Source organism: Centrocercus urophasianus, unplaced genomic scaffold (genome assembly GCF_019232065.1).
Source record: "Centrocercus urophasianus isolate 14NV4802_14NV808 unplaced genomic scaffold, USGS_Curo_1.0 seq_10, whole genome shotgun sequence".
Taxonomy (NCBI): domain Eukaryota; kingdom Metazoa; phylum Chordata; class Aves; order Galliformes; family Phasianidae; genus Centrocercus; species Centrocercus urophasianus.
In genome coordinates this window covers 26,346,568-26,364,510 of record NW_024884142.1, presented here as the reverse complement: position 1 = coordinate 26,364,510, position 17,943 = coordinate 26,346,568, and the positions used below count along the sequence as shown (strand labels likewise).

General features: G+C 46.3%; 1 protein-coding gene across 1 annotated transcript; it reads left to right on the top strand.

Annotated features, from left to right (window-relative positions):
- Positions 1-10,007: 10,007 nt before the first annotated feature.
- On the top strand, positions 10,008-16,192 carry TENT5A (terminal nucleotidyltransferase 5A). Its single transcript, XM_042818779.1, has 2 exons — positions 10,008-10,447; positions 11,307-16,192. Exons 1-2 carry the CDS (start codon positions 10,025-10,027, stop codon positions 12,084-12,086), a joined length of 1,203 nt encoding a protein of 400 aa, XP_042674713.1. The 5' UTR covers positions 10,008-10,024; the 3' UTR covers positions 12,087-16,192.
- The last annotated feature ends 1,751 nt before the right edge of the window (positions 16,193-17,943 follow it).

The following is a 17,943-nucleotide window of genomic DNA, read 5'->3' as shown; positions in this document are numbered from 1 at the left end:
GTACTTGCAAATGACACATAAACCTCTAACTAAGCCTTAGATCAAGTGACTTCACAGCTACCGGCAGGGCTATTTTTAATTCTCTACCTCATTTTGCACACTAGCAATAATCTCGTGCCTGGTAAATTGGGATGATCTGGCTTAAAAGTTCAGCTGCAGCCATGTTAAAAAGACTAGAGGAAATGGATAGCTCATCTCTGGAACTTGCAGCCCTTTGGAACACAGCCAGAACTTCTTAAAAACAAATCAGCTCGGGATTACATTTTGTTAGAGGCAGAATGGCAAAATCATTTCCCATCTATTTTTCAGTCTACTGCTTCCTTTTCGCTGTTAGGAGAGAGCAGTTCTGCTCACCCCCAGCTCAGGGCATTGGCTGGGTGTGGTGTTTTCAGGCACTGGATAATCTCGTGTCTTGGTGTGTGAGCACAGAAGACAGCTCACACAATCAGCAGCTGGCTCCATTGTGCAGAGAAGCTGTGGGGATGCGTTGGGGCTGCCTGTGCCTCTGCTTCTTTGGCCCATGAGTGCATCCAGGGGCGGTGCAGTTTGTGATAAAATGCTAAGGTATCATGAGAGCAAAGCAAGGATGATTAAGGCAGTGAGTGATGAAAAGCTGCATGCATCAATTCATAAGAAAATAGAACTACCTTGACTGCCGGTGTTCAGCCACTTTAAAGTTTGACCAGTGTACTTATCCAGATGACATAATCTAAGGCAAACCCTGGAATTATGTATAAAACAAGCACATTTCTAATGAAAGACATGTGTTACTTGACAGCCATCAAGGTGCCATTTTTCAGAGCAGTAAAGTGCTGTAAAATAAAGGCAGCAGATTTTTCCCATCCTAAAATTACAGAAGTGTATTATCTGCCTCAAGCGGGCACACAGTGTGACGTGATCAGCAGACGGAATCACGCTCTGCTGGTTCCTTGCAAGGAAATGCCATGTTTAATGGCTGGAGGAGCAGTGCCTCACGTAGGGAGCTTTCTAATAATAAGAAAGCTGCACAGTGTGCAGGCCAGAAATGCAAGGCTCCTTCCTAGAGGATACCCCAGGATGGTGGGGAAGAGACCAGTGAGGAATATCCTCCTGAACAGGGGACTTCTGCATACCACTCCAGCAACAATCCAGTGCTGTTTGTTCAGCCTTCCGTTCACAAGCACACATTGTCTCTTCCTAAAGTTCCATGTATTCAGAGCCAAACCCCTGCTCTGTTATTCTAGTCTGAATGAGAGCAGCATTTGGAATGGGAAGTATTAATCTTTCTTTGAAACTCTGCATTAGGACAACAGGTCTCCTGGGCAAAGTGTTCTTTGGAAATTAGTGGCAAATGAAGCAAATGTTATGCTGATAAATAAGAACCTCTGGGGATTAATCTGGATAATAGACTGGTCCTCAGCAGAGGAACAAGAAATGGCCTAGTAATATTGGCGTACCATTTCCTCTGCTGTCATTTACCAGGGCACCTCATAGGCCTGCTGACACCTCTGTGCTCTCACATGCTAAGTGGCATGTGCACAACAAAGTTGCTTAATGCCTGGGAAGGACAAGAGGAGGAGAGGGGAGTGCGCTCAGGATAAGATTAGGTTCGGGTATGAGTAGGAGGCAAGCTTGGGGCTCTGTTTCAAAAGGATGAAATTTCACAAACTGTTCTCCATATTTTGGCTCAGCATCATGTCAAATGAGCTGTCTTAAAGATTTCCACTGTGATGGGGAACATTCAAACATTTGAGTTGGAAAGAAAGGCTCCCATCCTGCTTTGGCTCCTTCCTACAATCCCACAGGTGGGCTGAGATTACTCTCTGGGGTGTTCCTTGCCTGAGGCCACCAGAAACTTTCCATGCCCAAGAAGTCTGTGTAGGAATAAATGAGAACTACAAGTGCCATGTAGTGCTGTGGCTGAAAGAGTATTTTTGCATTAGTCTCTGCTCCTTTGTATATCTGAGAGCTTCTCAGAGAAAAAGAATGGGTACGTGAGGATTACCCTTATTTCAGTGTAAAAGTTATTTGTGCCTTACTATTTTTATCCATGCACGAAGCCAGCTTATGGCTCAGACCTCAGCTGTGCTACTGCTGAGCTCAGCAGAGTTGGGTGGCCAAGGCTGCTCTGAGAAAGGGCAGTTAGCAGCTGGGCTTCAAATTTTGCCAGAGCAGGGGGCAGGAGCTGCTTTGGTGCCTTCCAGTTGAGGAAGGATTATACCTCTTAGGTCTGGCTGATTTCTGAGCTCTTCCACAGCCGTAACAGGTCAGAGAAAATAGCTATACTCCAGAATAGCTTTGCAGGGAAACAACTTTACCATCCTGAGCAGCAAGGGTTTGTAGCCCCTCTGAACAAAAAGTGGGCTGCAGTTGCTGTTGTGCAGCTGCCAATCTCTCCCAGCAGTAAATGGTACTGATGAGAGCATTGTAATAAGAATACTGAGGTGATGCTCAGCAGGGGCTGGAGTCCTGAGGACCTTGCCTGAAATTGGTGGCAGCCTGCAGCTGTGTGAGATGGAGGCTCTTGATGCAGCTGGCTCCACTTGGGATCCCACAGGATCTCAGGAAGAGCAGTGGTAACACAGCCTTGAGCTGTTTCCTCCCTGACCCTCCTATGAAGTGGAAGCTGGACACGGTGATGAATAATAATCCACTTCAGGTACTGATCTGTAGTATTTTCTTGTTTCAGGAGAAAAAAAATCATGCATGGGGAAAAATGCCTTACCATTTTTTGGCATATCTGATATATTTATCTTTCTATTTGAAAAAAAAAAAAAAAATATTACAAAATGCCTTACTTTTGCTTTTAAATGTAATTGATAAATTGACTATTTTCTTTCCTCTGTACTCTTGACTAAATGCTCTTCTCAGGCAGTTCTTGAATCTAGCACAGGGTGCTAGATTCCTCACCAAAGAAGCACAGGGTGTGGACGAGCAAGGTTTCTCATGCAGGAAAAGGAAATCCATGGAAGAAAAAGGAGTGCTGTGGGTGGATGCTTTGCTAAAGTACGTAATTGCATTCCTGTTTATGAGAGCAGAGCAGTGCTGAACCAGGTTCTTGCTGCAGCTGCTATCATCAGCACGTGGACAGCTGGAAACAATCTGTGTCAGGAGATGGAGAAAGTTAAGGATGAAGGAAACAAAACAGAAATTGGGTGTCCTCTTGCTTTTGGGTGACAGTATGGTTGGACACCGAGAAATACACAAAACAGATAAAGAGCATATCCCTACTGACTAACCTGCAATTATGCTGGGGGCCACCCAGCTGGAGCCTCTATCCTAAGAGATCTTCAAAAGCCACCTCGATGTGGGCCGGGGCACCCTGCTTTGGGTATCCCTACTTGGACTGGGCCAGAAGTCCCTGCCAACCTCAGCCTTGATGGGAACCTTGTGAACTTTGGAAATGCTAAGACATCATTAGGAGCTGGGTACGCTAGCAAGGCACACTGGTCCAGCACAGTGGCATCCCATGGACAACAGGAAGGTTATTTCTGGCTAGGGTGTTTGACACAATCTGTGGTTTGCAAATGGTAGCACACAGGGACCACCAGAAATCCTCTGTTTCTCCTATGATGCACAAATAGACTGTGGTAACTTCCAGTTGCTTGCTTCCTTGGATCAGGATTCTCATATCCTTTTGATCCATTACTGTTCAGTGTTTAGAATGTGCCCCTTCTTGCACAGCCCTAAGATACTGGGCTTCATTCATCTGTCTTCAAGACACTTTGATTCTGTGCTTCTAACCCAAAGGTCTGAAGCACTCCAGATGACCAGAAGCCACTCTACTCTGGTCTAGTATTAAACGGGGAGGTTGGTGACCCTGCAAGTGACAGGGGGGTTGGAGAGTCATGATCCTTGAGGTCCATTCCGACCCTGGTGATTGTGTGAAATCTGGTGACGACAATTTTGTGTTAGTTGTTGGTGTGTGTGCAGCTGTAAAAAGACCATTTTTGGCTCCTCCTTTCCACAGCAGCCCACTACTTGCAGTAGTCAGATTGGGCAAGGTATGGGATATTGCCTGGAAAATTTAGCAGCTTTAAACAGGAAGAACGCTGAATATGTGTATCTCACCTTTTGATAGCTGCCAAGAATTGCCTCCTCAGAAATATATATAATTTCAACGCGCACCAAGAAAATCAGTGTGAGCAAACCCATTCTATATAATAAGCATGCATCCCAACTAGAAACATCATATGCATTTGTAAAAGTAACAGTAACTAGGTAATGGAAGACATTTTCTGCAGGAGTTTCCTAAATTTATAAAACATTTATCAAGGCTGAAAGGTGCCCAAACTCCATCAGGAGACATATACTTAACATTGAAACTGTGTGGTAAGACAGCTTTTGTTTTGTAGCAGGTAAAACTAAATTATAGCTTTGAGTCTGCAAAACCAATTCTTTCTGAAAAAAATGCTAACCCTATCTTTGTTGCTTCGTGTTTTGTGTTTTCATGATGCATCTCACTGCTCCAAATGCAGAACAGTTTGTTTAAAAAGAAAATGACATTTTTCTCCATATCTCTTGAAGAAAATACAGAATGGTGAAATCCACTGGAGTATTCCCACAAGAGCATAATGCATTGTAGGATAAACAAAACCTGGAAAAGTAAAATCAGCATACAATCCTATCAGTCATATGCAACTGAGATTGCATGAATGCATGAGTCACGAAACATCGGGTTTTGCCTTTCCCATGGGGGCATAGAACTGAAGCTTTCAAGGCTCTCCCATAGTAATGAAAAATACAGCCACTTGAAGAGAAGAAAGGCTTATCCTTGGCTCCCAGCTGAACAGGTGCACCTGGATAACTCATTTTAATTGCATTCAGATCCCCAGGGGCCAGTATTTCCAAGCAACAGGTGATCCAAACGATTCTTTCTCTGGGAGCAAATTCTGGTGGTACTATGATAGAAGATATTGCTCTGTTTAGTCCATGAGCTCCTTAGGAGGAGACTTCTGTTAGATGAGTGGCTGGGTGCCCCAACCTCCGACTTGGCCTGTAGCTACTGCAACAATGCATGTGTTGAACACTGCTATTCCATTTAACAAGCACTTTCTCAGCAGAGTTGCAAAAAGCTTCTGGCAGGCTCATCAGAAAAATCTGCTAATTTGGCCTGCTCTAAACTGCACCTTTTCAAAACAACACAGCATTTAGTCCAAATGTTGACATTTTTCCCAGGATGAGTAAAACATCTTTCCAGTAAAAACTGGCAGAAGGAAAACAAAACTAACAGGGCTGCAGTACTTTCAAAGCACAAAAATTTCTTCTATTTAATTTTGAAAAGACTATTTCCTAGAGATCTAATTTTCATTGCATTCAAAGGGCTTTGGTGTTGAGTAGTCAATGCTAACTCCAGTACAAATTCTTACTATAGGTCATTGTGTTATAAGATGTAGTAATTTTTACTGGTATCACATATGGAAATAAATGTTGGCAATAAAATATATGGAACATTAAGGTATTAGAAATTTTTTTTATACAGTCTCTGAAAAGAATTTTAAAATCAGGCTTGAATGCTCTTCCAAAAATAAACTGAAGCAAAACCAAAACAAACCAGCTTTTGAATTCTGCCCCCACACCCATGCTCAAGCTTTACCTAGACTAGTTTTGGGAAAAGAGATGAACGAATAATGGTTTGGAAAGGCTTGCAGGTATGTCCATTATAGACACCCAGGTCTTAGAGCTTACTTTGAAAGTACGATGTCTTGTTCTATTGTCAAAGGTATGAATAGTCATTTTGCTAAGGAAAGTCTCTTCCCAGCCAAGTGTGCTTTGAACTCCTCATTCTGGTGGCTGATGTCCTCTTGGCATCTCCCCACACCTCTGCATGCTGCTGGCTGCCCACCTGTGCTATGGAGGCAATGGGATGGAAGCTGCCTCCCTTAGGGATGTGGAGAGGAGGACTTTGTGGCCTGAACTCTCCAGAAATCTGGAGGTGAGCTGAGAAATCCATATGTTGGCTGGATCAAGGATAGTTAGGAACAATCTTGTTTCCAGCAAGAAATTGGGAGCCAACACAACTAAGTTTGCAGGTGACTGCTGCCCAGCTCCACCTTTCCACCTTTTGGAAGCAGAAAACAATTTTTAATGCTTTAAGTGCCCCTGGGCTCTATATGAAATGATATTACAAAAGTTTTTGTGACACTGTAGGGATAACATTTTGCTGCATCTTCCTTCTAAACTTCTGAAAGAGGTTTTTAGACTTCTCTGACTCGTTCCGGATGTCTTTCTGCAAAATCATCCCCGGACTGTTAATACAGGGTGATGAGACTGATCTTAACGAAAGCAAATACCTCTGGCTGAATTAACACTAGTTCTGTGCCTGAAGTGGCACTGCTGTTCAGGGGTGAATTCCCTGACTGTCAATCCATCCATTTGTACCTTGGCTGCATTAACAGAGCAGCCATGGACTGCAAACCCTGTTCCTTCCACTTAAACCCATCAAGTGGGGGAATGTGCAGGATGGGGATGCTCAGTCCCAGACACAGGCAAAACTTGGATGTGCGAAACCAAAGCCTCTAGGCAGCTGCTTCCAACTCCAGCCCTGCTGCCACTGCTTCTGAGTAGAAGCTCTGGGAGACACAGATGAAGAGTCAAAAGTTTTTTGCTTTTTTTTTTTTTTTTTTTTTTTTTCCATCAAAAGAGTGCATGTTCCTGTTCTAGATGGCATGTAGTGGGCAAAATGGAACCAGGATGATGTTATGGGCAACTTGCATGGAGTTCAATCAGGAAAACACAGAGAATTCTTCAATTCAGCAGAATTTACCTGGAAAGTCTGTTTGGTTCTGTGCAGCAGTTCTCACACTGAAGACTTTCAGCCAAGCACACGCGAACACACACAGAAACACAGTATTGCTAATCTTACTTTGTTCTGGAGCGAGAAGGAGAACACTGCTGGGGTGAAGGGATTAACTGAGCAATTTGGTGTGGACTTACAGAAAGGTAGAGTTCATGCCGTGGATCTTACCTTCCCATTAACCACTTGGGCAATGCAAACTGCCTGCATGAGTAATCCCACCCAAATGCTGTCAAAGAATTTCTTCTCACATTGGCAATTAAAAGTAACAAAACCTTTTCCTTCAAAAAATACTTATTTGTCATTAAAAGCACAGTGCATTTTCATGAGCTGAATTAATGCTTTTATTAGCTGGAGAATGACCAGGATCAGTCATAATTAGAATGATTTCTGAAACTCATACAAATATTTCTGAATTTCCCACAACATAATGCACCCTAATTGCATTTCATTCTACAGTTTTCAATGACTTAACAAAAATTCCACATTCGAGTACAACATAAGAGTAACAAATACAGAACACTCCTCTACTCTAAAAAACAGCCTGCACTGGTAAAGATCTATTTCCACTTTATCCATGGTATGTAGGCAGCTTAATAAAGAAAATACAGCCTTGATCTAGTGTCCATTAACTAGGGGAAGAGATGTAAAAAGAATGTGACATAGATGCAAATAATTCATAGTTTATATATATATAAAAGAGCATGATGATGAATATCCTATGTACCTTTCTGAACTGAAAAGTGTTACTCCTACTATTCCTTCACCAGAGTGGTATTCTCCAGAATGAGCTTCTGCCTACTCTCCTTCTGAAGTTTGCAAGCGGTAACAACTTGAAAGAGAAAAGAAATAAGATGCATATAAAATAGCATCAAATCCTACCAGCCTACCTAATGCTCTGTGGCGCTGCTATAATTAATACTGCTAAAGTTTCACTGCCACATGCTGGGAAGTCAAATTAAACGCTGCCTCTCACTAGCCAGTCCTTGCTCGGACTCTCAGGGATGGCCTAGTTTAAATTGGAATAAAGAGGCAGCTCGGATCCCTTCTGGGTCAGCTCTCCAGCCACTGCCAGCTGGCCTGTGGCCAAGGGCAGCACTCACTCTAGCAGATGAACACAGGTGCCACTGAGCGCTTTGGTTCTCCTGGGCAAAGTACAGGGCCCTGACCAGCCTGGCGGTGCTGTGTCCCCCATGGTTCCCTCCATACGAGGCTGCCTTTGGACACTTGGGCCCAGGGAGGCCGTGGCTCCAAGTCCTTGGGGTGCTGGGAGGCCAGAAGCCTTCAGCAGGCTGCCGCTGCCCCTCTGAGCATGTTTATTTTAATGGCTGCCAGGCCCCGCCAGCGGATATGAGATACAGCACTCCTGCTTTCAGCCTGTGCTCATGTGTACACACATCCCGATTTTAAAAGCTTCCTGCTTCTTCTTTTTTTTTTTTTCTTTTTTTTTTTCTTTTTTTTTTTTCCTCTTAATAACCGCCTTGGCACAGGACTCTGCACCGTTCTCCTCGCCTCTCACTTTCCAGCAGGCACAGGGCTCCCCAGTACAGCAATGGCTCCGCGCGGTTCCCCGGGTGGGGACAGAAGGAGATTGAAGGAGATCGCGGGCTGCAACTCGTACTTTTCGAGTCCTTACTCCCAGAACACCCCCAAACCCTGCCGGGAAGCGAGGCCATTCTGCGCGGCGGTGCCCCCTGCAGCGCTCGCCGCCCGGGAGGGGGCGCCATTGTCACGCGGCAGCGAGCGGCGGCGGCGGGCGGTCGGCGGGGCCTTCCCCGTTGTACCGGGGGTCAGCGGCACCGGGCGCACCCTCGGGGCTTTTTTGGACGGGAGGCGCCGCATGTGCTCGCCCTGTTCGGTGCACGCACATTGCGGGTACGGCAGCACACAAACCCTACCCCCGCGGGGTGTGATGGGGTGATCTAAAATGAGAGGAGCTAAAGCTGAGGAGGGTCGCCGTACGCTCCATCTTCATCATCCCCCTCCTATCCCCCCCTTCCTCCCCCACGTTGGCGGAGCGCCCGCTCGGAGCGGCAGCGCGTCACAGCGCCGGGCGCCCTCATTGGCCCCACGCGCCGCGCGTCACGAAGCCCCGAGCGGTGACGCAACGCCCGCACTCTTCCCCCCCCGCCTCCCTCCGCAGCCGCTTTCTCCCCGCGCAACCTGCGCGTGCGCTGCGCGGGGGGGGGCGCAGGAGGCGCTGGGGCGCGTAGCAGCCGTGCAGCGCCGGTGGCTGCGCGCAGCGGGATCGGATAAGGTGTGCGCTATGGGCTCTCGGAGCAGGTGAAAACCAGGCAAATAACATTGTTCAAATTGAACATTAAAAAAAAAAAAAATTAAAATTACACGTATGTGTTAAATATTTCCCTCCCCTCCGCAATCACCGCACTTTTCAGGCAGCTTCTCCCTACGCACGGCGCTGCCCCGTTACAGCGCTTCGAGGGATCTCCTCCTCGCAAAGGCTCCGAAAATCGCGTCGGGCAGCGCGCAGCTCCGAGCCGCATTCCGGCGCTCTGCTACGGAGCCGGCTGCGCCTGGAGCGTAAGGGAACGCCGCGGGGGCGGTGAAGGGGGTTCAAAATCAGGAATCTAATAATAAGAAGGGAATGCCTGGCAGCCGTGGGCGCGCACCTTGCCCCGCGGAGGGGTACACTTGTTGCCTCCCCGCTCGGCCAGCAGCCAGAGCCAGCTGGGAGGGAGGCTGCGCAGCGCTTCGCCGCGCGGTGCCAAACCGCGCCGTGCCCGAGCCGTGCCGAGCTGCGGGCCGGCCCGTGGGTGCGCACGGGGTGGGCGTGCCGGGGGCACCGGCGAGGCCGGCCATGCAGATGGAGGGGGCGGGACGCGGGCGCCGTGACTCGGAGCCCCGGAAGAGCGGAGAAACCCCGTATAAAAACTACTGGGGACCTTCCCCGGGCAGAACTACGAAAGCTCCGGAGACGGCGGCGGCGAGCGGGGCGGCGCGGGGCGGCCTCACCGACAGCGCGGGGCGGCCTCAGCCCCAGCGGGGGGCGAGGGCAGCGGCGGCTCCGCAGGTCGGGCGCTCCCCCTGCCCGCACCGCGTCTCCCGCGTTCATTTCATTTTTATTTTTTCTTTCCCTTTTTTAACCGGAGCCGTGGGTGCGTGCCCCCGGCGCCTCGGGGGCGGGGGGGCTGCCAGCGCTGACCGCTCGCTTTTCCTCTCTTGCCAGGCGCGGAGAAAGGGCAGCGAGGAGTCGCAGCGGGGCCGGGCAGCCCGCGGAGGCCGCGCACCATGGCGGACGATGAGAAGGCCGGCGGGGGTTACGCGGGAGGCTGCGAGAGCGCGCACTGCAACGTACTGAGCTGGGAGCAAGTGCAGCGGCTGGATCGCATCCTCAGCGAGACCATCCCCATCCACGGCCGCGGCAACTTCCCCACGCTGGCCATGCAGCCCCGGCAGATCGTCAAAGTGGTGCGGAGCCGGCTGGAGGAGAAGGGCATCGGGCTGCGGGACGTGCGGCTCAACGGCTCGGCCGCCAGCCACGTCCTGCACCAAGACAGCGGCCTGGGCTACAAGGACTTGGACCTCATCTTCTGCGCCGACCTCAAAGGGGAAGCCGAGTTTCAGACTGTGAAGGACGTGGTCTTGGACTGCCTCTTGGATTTCTTGCCCGAGGGGGTGAATAAGGAGAAGATCACGCCGCTCACCCTCAAGGTAAGCCCACAGAGCTGCTCGTTGAGCGTGCGGAGCGCGCAGGTGTAGCGCCCGCTGCAAGCAGGGCGTGCGGGGCGCCCCGTCCGTGCCCACCCGACACCCGCTGGTGACGTTACCCCACCTTTGGAAGCTGAGCTTGCAGGAAGGTGCCCTGTCTGGTGCTCCTCGGCTCTCCTTCCTCGGAGCCATGTAGTTTGCCGGGAGCATTGACCCACCCGGCGTGCCCGGATGCCCCGGTGGTGCGGTGCCCGATGTCCCAAACCCGAAGTGGTGGGAGGCGAGCAGGAGGCTGCCGCTGGCTCTGCTCACATCGCTGTCTGTCTCAGTGCCCCGGCGGTGTTCCCTCTCCGCATAGACAGCTCGCTCCGGTTTATTAAGGCTGCGTGCCAAATGCCTTTGAGATTTTCAGAGGGGCAGTTTGGAATCTGCGCTGAAGGAACGGGGTTGAAGAGAGAGAACATTTGCCGAGTGTTTTTTTTATTATTATTATTATTATTAGTAATAGTATTTCGGGGGAGCTGAGAGGGTGGGAAGGGAAGTGGAAACTGTTTTTTTAAAAAAAGATATAATAGCAGTGACCTTTTGTGTGCGGATGCACAGCTGTTTGGCATGCGCACCCTCGGGTTTGCATGCATATGTATTTAGAAGTGCTTGAAAGAAGCAGAGGTGCCAAGGACTTCTCTTGCACGACAGCCCCAACAGGACATCCCCATGTCATCCCTGTGCAAGGACAGTGCTCCCATGCACTGCAGGCTCCCTCCGGTCCCTACCTGCAGGCTCCTTTCATGCACTGCTAGGGCTGGGTAGAGATGGCAAGTGGCTGCGAGGGGGTTTGCTCATATTCTCTTTGCACTTGTAGGAAGCTTACGTGCAGAAAATGGTCAAAGTATGCAATGATTCTGACCGGTGGAGTCTCATCTCCTTGTCCAACAACAGTGGCAAGAATGTGGAGCTGAAGTTCGTGGACTCTCTGAGGCGGCAGTTTGAATTCAGTGTTGATTCCTTCCAAATCAAGCTGGACTCCCTGCTGCTTTTTTATGAATGCTCAGAGAATCCGATGACTGAGACATTTCACCCGACCATCATCGGCGAGAGCGTCTATGGGGATTTCCAAGAAGCTTTTGATCACCTCTGCAACAAGATCATTGCTACCAGAAACCCCGAAGAGATCAGAGGAGGCGGTTTGCTGAAGTACTGCAACCTTTTGGTAAGGGGCTTTAGGGCTGCCTCTGAATCCGAGATTAAGTCCCTGCAGAGATACATGTGCTCGAGGTTTTTCATTGACTTCTCAGACATTGGAGAACAGCAGAGGAAGCTGGAGTCCTACTTGCAGAACCACTTTGTGGGATTAGAGGACCGCAAGTATGACTATCTCATGACCCTTCATGGTGTGGTGAACGAGAGCACAGTGTGCCTGATGGGACATGAGAGGAGACAGACGCTGAATCTGATCACCATGCTGGCCATCCGGGTCCTAGCCGAGCAGAATATCATCCCCAATGTGGCCAATGTCACCTGTTATTACCAGCCAGCCCCATACGTAGCAGATGCCAACTTCAGCAATTACTATATTGCCCAGGTGCAGACAGTGTTCCCATGCCAGCAGCACACGTACTCTACCTGGCTGCCCTGTAATTAAGGATCAAAATTAGTAGACCCAGTGGGGAGAACCTTTTCTAATGCGTAGAAAGGGGCAATGAGCCCCTTTGAAATGGGGTATTTTGTGCAATGATGATCTGCTCTGGTTTTCAAGCTTGGTGAAAGCTTGTGGTTCTTCTAATAAACAATGGGAGCATGATCTAGAAAGAACCCCAAAATAATTGGATCCTACCCAGAGCACAAGAGGCCTGTCATTAAAAGCAACCAGCTTCCCCTGAGATAAGTGAGGGAGGAATGCTTGATGACAATATGGGTTGGCAGTATCTGCTCCCATAGCTTTGGCATAGAGAAGATGGGAAAGCCTTATTTCTTTTGTTTTTATTCTTACTCTAGAATGGGATCTGCAAAAGGGAGAATATGAAAGAAACAAAAAAACCAACAAAAAAAAAAAACTCAAAAAAACAATTATATATATATATATTCAGGAATTAAAAGTAGAGGCATAAAGCAGAGATAAGCTGAATTAAAATGTATATTGGAATTACTGCATTTGGGGCTTGCAGCAAGTGCCGTCTATGGATTGACAGTGTAGAATGTATAGCTTGCTTGAATAGAGAATGCTTTATCAGAAACAGCTTGCTCCAAATGAACAGTAGTAGATTGGTACAGTTAGAAAAACGGAAACACGTATGATGGCAAAGTCCATTATTTCCAGCTGTGTGTGTGCCTCCCATTTTTAAAATGTGAGAATGCAGGGAGAACAGCTGTGGCAAACTAAGTATGCTCAAGGACCAAAGATTTCACAAATAAGTTATCTGAGCAAAGAAGACACAGTAGAGTATATATATAAATATATATATATATATATATATAAAACAAAACAGAAAAAAAAAGATGTTGCTATATTTGTACACACCAATAGTAATCAAAAGTGCCTGATGCCTTCATAAAATTTGAAGTGAGAAAAATCTAGTTTTGTGATTTAACCATGCATTTTGTTTTATCAGGGACACAAGGATTAAAAAGCAAAACAACCATAAGCTTGTGAATAAGTGGTGGAGGAAATGCCCTATTTTTTTTTCTTGGCAAATACTTGTATAGAGTAAATGTTATGTCGGTGTGCTATTATCCTAGGTACGTGTGTGTTTGTGTGTATATATGTTTGTGTGTGTATATATGTACATGTTATATGTGTATATCTATATATATACACACACAATATATATTAATGTGGTCTAGGAAAATGTAGCAATTAAGGAATGTTTAAATAAAGTACTATGTGTTTTCCAGTTTGCAACAGGATGTCATAGGACAGTGGGCACTTTGCAGTGGATTTTTAACCCACACCTGAGAAATTTGGAGTAAATGAACCAGTCAGGATTAAGGTGGGATTTGGATAATGTCTTTGGTGCAAGAACAAGGATTACAGTAATTCAGTGGATTGCTTGTGAGCCATAATTCCACAAACAGAAACATATGACTAGCTGATTTTTTTTTTAAAACTATTTTGTACTGTAATGCCATTTTGACATTTAACCCACTAATGTTGTGACTGCATACCTCCATTATGTGTAATTCAGTGGAACGTGGATCAAAGATAGGTTTATTTAAACCCCCTGACAGCTAAAGGATATTGTATTAGTTGGAGATTTGAACACTAATTGTTAATATTTAAAGGAGTATTTTAATAGAATGCGTGATGCATTCCAGGACCACTAGAATTTAGTAAATGTGAAGTGAACCCTTTTTAAGAGTTGCACGATTGCTTAAAATTATATTTTATATATATATTATATATATATATATATATTTTTATGCGAATATTAAACATCTTTGATCTGGTTGTCACACTGCATTTACAAGTTCAGTACTGTACTTTATTTAAATGGAATCACTTTACATTGGAACAATACCTATTCACTTTTATTTCCTCTCCCAAAAGACCAGCAGGGGGAAAATGAAACCTCTGCTGTTGTTTTCACTTCAGTGCCATCCCTGAAGGTGTTAGATTTTTGTTGGGCTTTGAAACCCCGATAACTCAATGACACTTGACTCTGATATTTTGCTATTTTTTACTGAGGGGGGGGGGAAAAAAGAAAAGGGAATTCAGGGTTTTGAGAGAAAACTGTGCATCTTTGCATGGTCTTGTGTGTGTGGAGGCAGGAGCTAGAGAGAACAGGGCTCGTGTCCCGGGTGTGTTTTCCCTACGGAGCTACTAAGGTACATCTATTTTTGTCGCGCTTTGTACTTTTAACTCTGAAGGCAATCTAGCGGGAACCTGATTTGTTTACAGAAGCACCTTCCCTGTGAATTCTTCAGGAAATGTACAATCTGTTTCATTGCCCTTCGCTGTGTTTGCTCGGAGACCTTGTCCCCGCCAACCCTTCCTCCCCCCTGAGGCCTTCCTCCTCTCTGAGGCCAGAGCAGGGCCCATGTTACAGGGGCTGGTGTCGGCTGGCAGAGCTGGAAGGTGCTGGCCAAAGCGTTGCACTGCCGGCAGCTCAGGGAAGGTTCCTAGCGGAAGCACGGGGAGGGCTGGGGAAATAGGATCAGCTGGTAATGTGGTATGTCTTCTCTCGCCGCAGCTATTTGCAGCAAATAAATGAGTCATCTGCTCTTCTGAGGGGGCTGAGAATCTATAGCTGTGCCACAACGACAGAATGCTGATAGTACATGACACAATGTATTTTTCCATCGAAGGACCCTTTTTCCATTGCTTAGAAGAAAGTTTTGATTTACTTCCTCTCCGCTCCAATTTTATTGTGTTTTTATGATTGACAGCAGCTAGTTACCTTATAGTGCATGCAGCAGGGCTCTGAGCTAAACTGCACCTTTCAGCGTTTGCATTTTGATACATATATAATATGTTTTTATATATATTATATAGGTATTCTGGATCTGTTTTGCATATGTTAATGAGCAAGTGGTGGAACTGGTGGAGCTTTGTTGTAACTGTGATGGGAGTTTAAAAGGTGCCTGGTGTTAGAGGTGGGAAGAAGGCGTGAGCTCAGGCCAAGAATTAAATAAGAACCCCTTTTCAAAGCTGGTTTATTCCTGCGGTTTGCACACCTTCCTCTCCATAAAGTCTGACTTTTTAAAACTGTTTCCCCCTCCTGCCCTTCATTACACTGATACTTTTAAAGTTAACAACCACATTCTTGCTTTGTAGACTTCATTTTTCTCATCCAATCAGCTGCAAGGCTACAACTTGCTGCAAGAGACAGTGTCCCTTTTAAAGTGCTGAACTGATTAAAAACATTGACCTGATTACAGTAAAACTGTTTGTGCTGCAGCTGAATCTATTGCTAACCGAGAGGGAGCTAAACTTGGTTCAGTAGAGCTATCGCGAAACAACCAAGAGCTTTGAAATTGGATTTTTTTTCTTAGGTGTAGCTGTCTCCCCAGTGCAAGAACACTTCCTCCAAAAATAGAAGGGCAGTTAAAAGACCAAAAAGATGATATTTTTATAGTTCTATTGCACTTACTTAAAATATTTTTGTTTTGTCTTGCACAAAGGCCTTCACACAAATCTTAGAAACACCTCTTACTTAGTGCTTGGTTTGCATTGTGTGAGAAGCTCCTACCAGTTTCAAAAAAAGCTTTTTTTTTTTTTTTTTTTTTTTTTTTTTAATTGAGAAAATGAAGTGTGTTAGATAAAACTGCACAGAAAAGGAAAAACTGTAATTGCATATTCAGCTCTATTTGAATATATTCTTTTGTATGGTTTTCTTTATGCAGAGAGTTTCCTTTACGAGAAGGAAAATCAGTGTACTGTTTTGCTGTTGTAATAATGGTTTGCTAACAAAATAAATAGTCTAAAAAAAAAAAAAAAAAAAAAAAAAAAAGCCTGCAAATTTCAAGACAGCTTGGCTGAAGCACTGCAGGCTCCTGCAGTCCGTAGGAGTCTGTGCAGATTTGCTTTCCCTCAGATTTCCATACAACTGTTGCCTTCTGCAAGGCATCCTGTTGCAGCAAACTGCTCCTTGGATTGCTCTTTTGGAACATTTTGACTATAGGCGTTGTCAGAGAAAGAAAAAGAGCTGATGGGAAACAGACTCTAGAGGGAACAGATTGTGAATTTTGTTTACAGCATCCAATATTTGGATTTTTTTTTGTAAATAAAAAGAAGTTATTTTTTTCTATTGATTTGTGTCTTCTGTCTTCCGTGTCTGAAATAGCTCTGGCTTGCTCCTGGTGAATACCAACTTGCTTCCATCAAAAAAGGGTGAGAGCAGCACTTTGCTGGGAAGAGCAGCATTGGGCTGCTTTCTGATGGGAGCACAGTCCATTATGGGAACTTTGCTCAATTCCAATGGGCTTAGTGAGCTGCAGAGAAACCTCCCCACCAGCACCAAAACCAGTGTAGTGCTTGTCAGGCTGTGTTAAAGCTCTGAAGCCTAGCAATACTCCCGCTGTCTTCGTGGTTTAGGCAGTGTGACCAAAATTTCCTAGTGGTGCCTGGTAGTTCAGGATGGTGAAGCACCCTGCTGGCAGCCACACAAAGGTCCTCGGTGTTTCAGCAGCCCTGTAGGGCTAGGGGTGCTGCTCCCTGAATAGAAATATGGGCCCTATTGTAGCAGAAGGCCGAACACGGCAACTTGGGAGCAGGGATTTGCCTACCCACTGGATACAGCTGCTGAATCAGTCCAATTCTTCCCCAGACTCAATGTTTGCTCTCCTTGCCTGCCCTACAGTGCTGTCCTTGTCAGCAGAGGTATTTGCTGTGTTTACAGGGGAGATGCTTCTGTAATGAAGGCTAATTTCCTCCAAAGGCACTTCAAGGGAATATAAAATATTAATTTACAATGCTCACGGCAACACTTTTTAAACCAGGGTGCCTCAGTCTGGCACTAATTTGAAAAACATCAACTAAGACTCTGCAGTATGCAGTTTTTACTGGCCTCATTCATTCAGGGCTCTGGGCTTGGAAGACTTAGCACCGGCTAAGTGCTCGCTTCAATGTGCTTATTGTAATGATGAGTGAACCTGTATTCCCCCAGAAAAACAAACAAATAAACAAGCTGCTAGACTGCTCATTTATCGCGGCACAGGAGCAGCCCCCTCACCCAGCACTGGGCACTTGCACAGTGTCTCCTTTGAGAAGCCAGCCGGCTGAGGCTGAGTGATGCAGCCGGAGGAGGACACGGTCGGCATCCTTACCGCCCTGTCCTTCCATGGTGCTGCCAGGAAGGCAGGAGGACGTGGCCCAATGCTTCCTCAGGCTAGCTTGCTCAGTTCTGAAGTATTTTAGGCAGTCTGGCAGAGGTGCCTGCAATGCCTGAAGACGCAAGTGGAAATTGGAGGCCTGGAAACCATCTAAATTCAAATGTCTTTTGACATTTGTCTCTCAAAGCCCAAGCCTGATTGGATACTCTTACCTTCAGAGTTTCTCCATGGCTTTTTTTTTCTCTCTCTCTCTTTCTTTTTTTTTTTTTTTTTTGTGAGGGGGAGGGGACATGAATGCCAGCTGAGTATTGAGAATGTGGAGACTCCACCTTTCCCAAACAGAGGAGGAATACGATATATGATGAAGACAGAGCCAGCTGAATGCTGTGCTTTAGTAGGTTGGATTTTTTTTAAGGAGGGAGGAGCACTGGTGACCGCAGAAGGGGGAAATCAGAATGAGGGTGTGAGACCCTTAATCACCTGACAAGCCACGTCAAAGGGAGACCATGTTAACAGATTAAATTAGGAGTCAAGAAATGGCTCAAATCTTTGTGCTCTGCTAAAATGAACATAATCAGAGAAGCTGTCACTTTGAAAGATAAGCAACGGTCTGCAGGGTTTTTTTTGGCTGAAGCAACACATTTTTATTTTATTGCTTTTGAAAAAGAAAAATCCCCAGGAACCTCTTTGCCCAGGAAAGAAGATGAGCATAGTCTAAATCAACCCTGCAT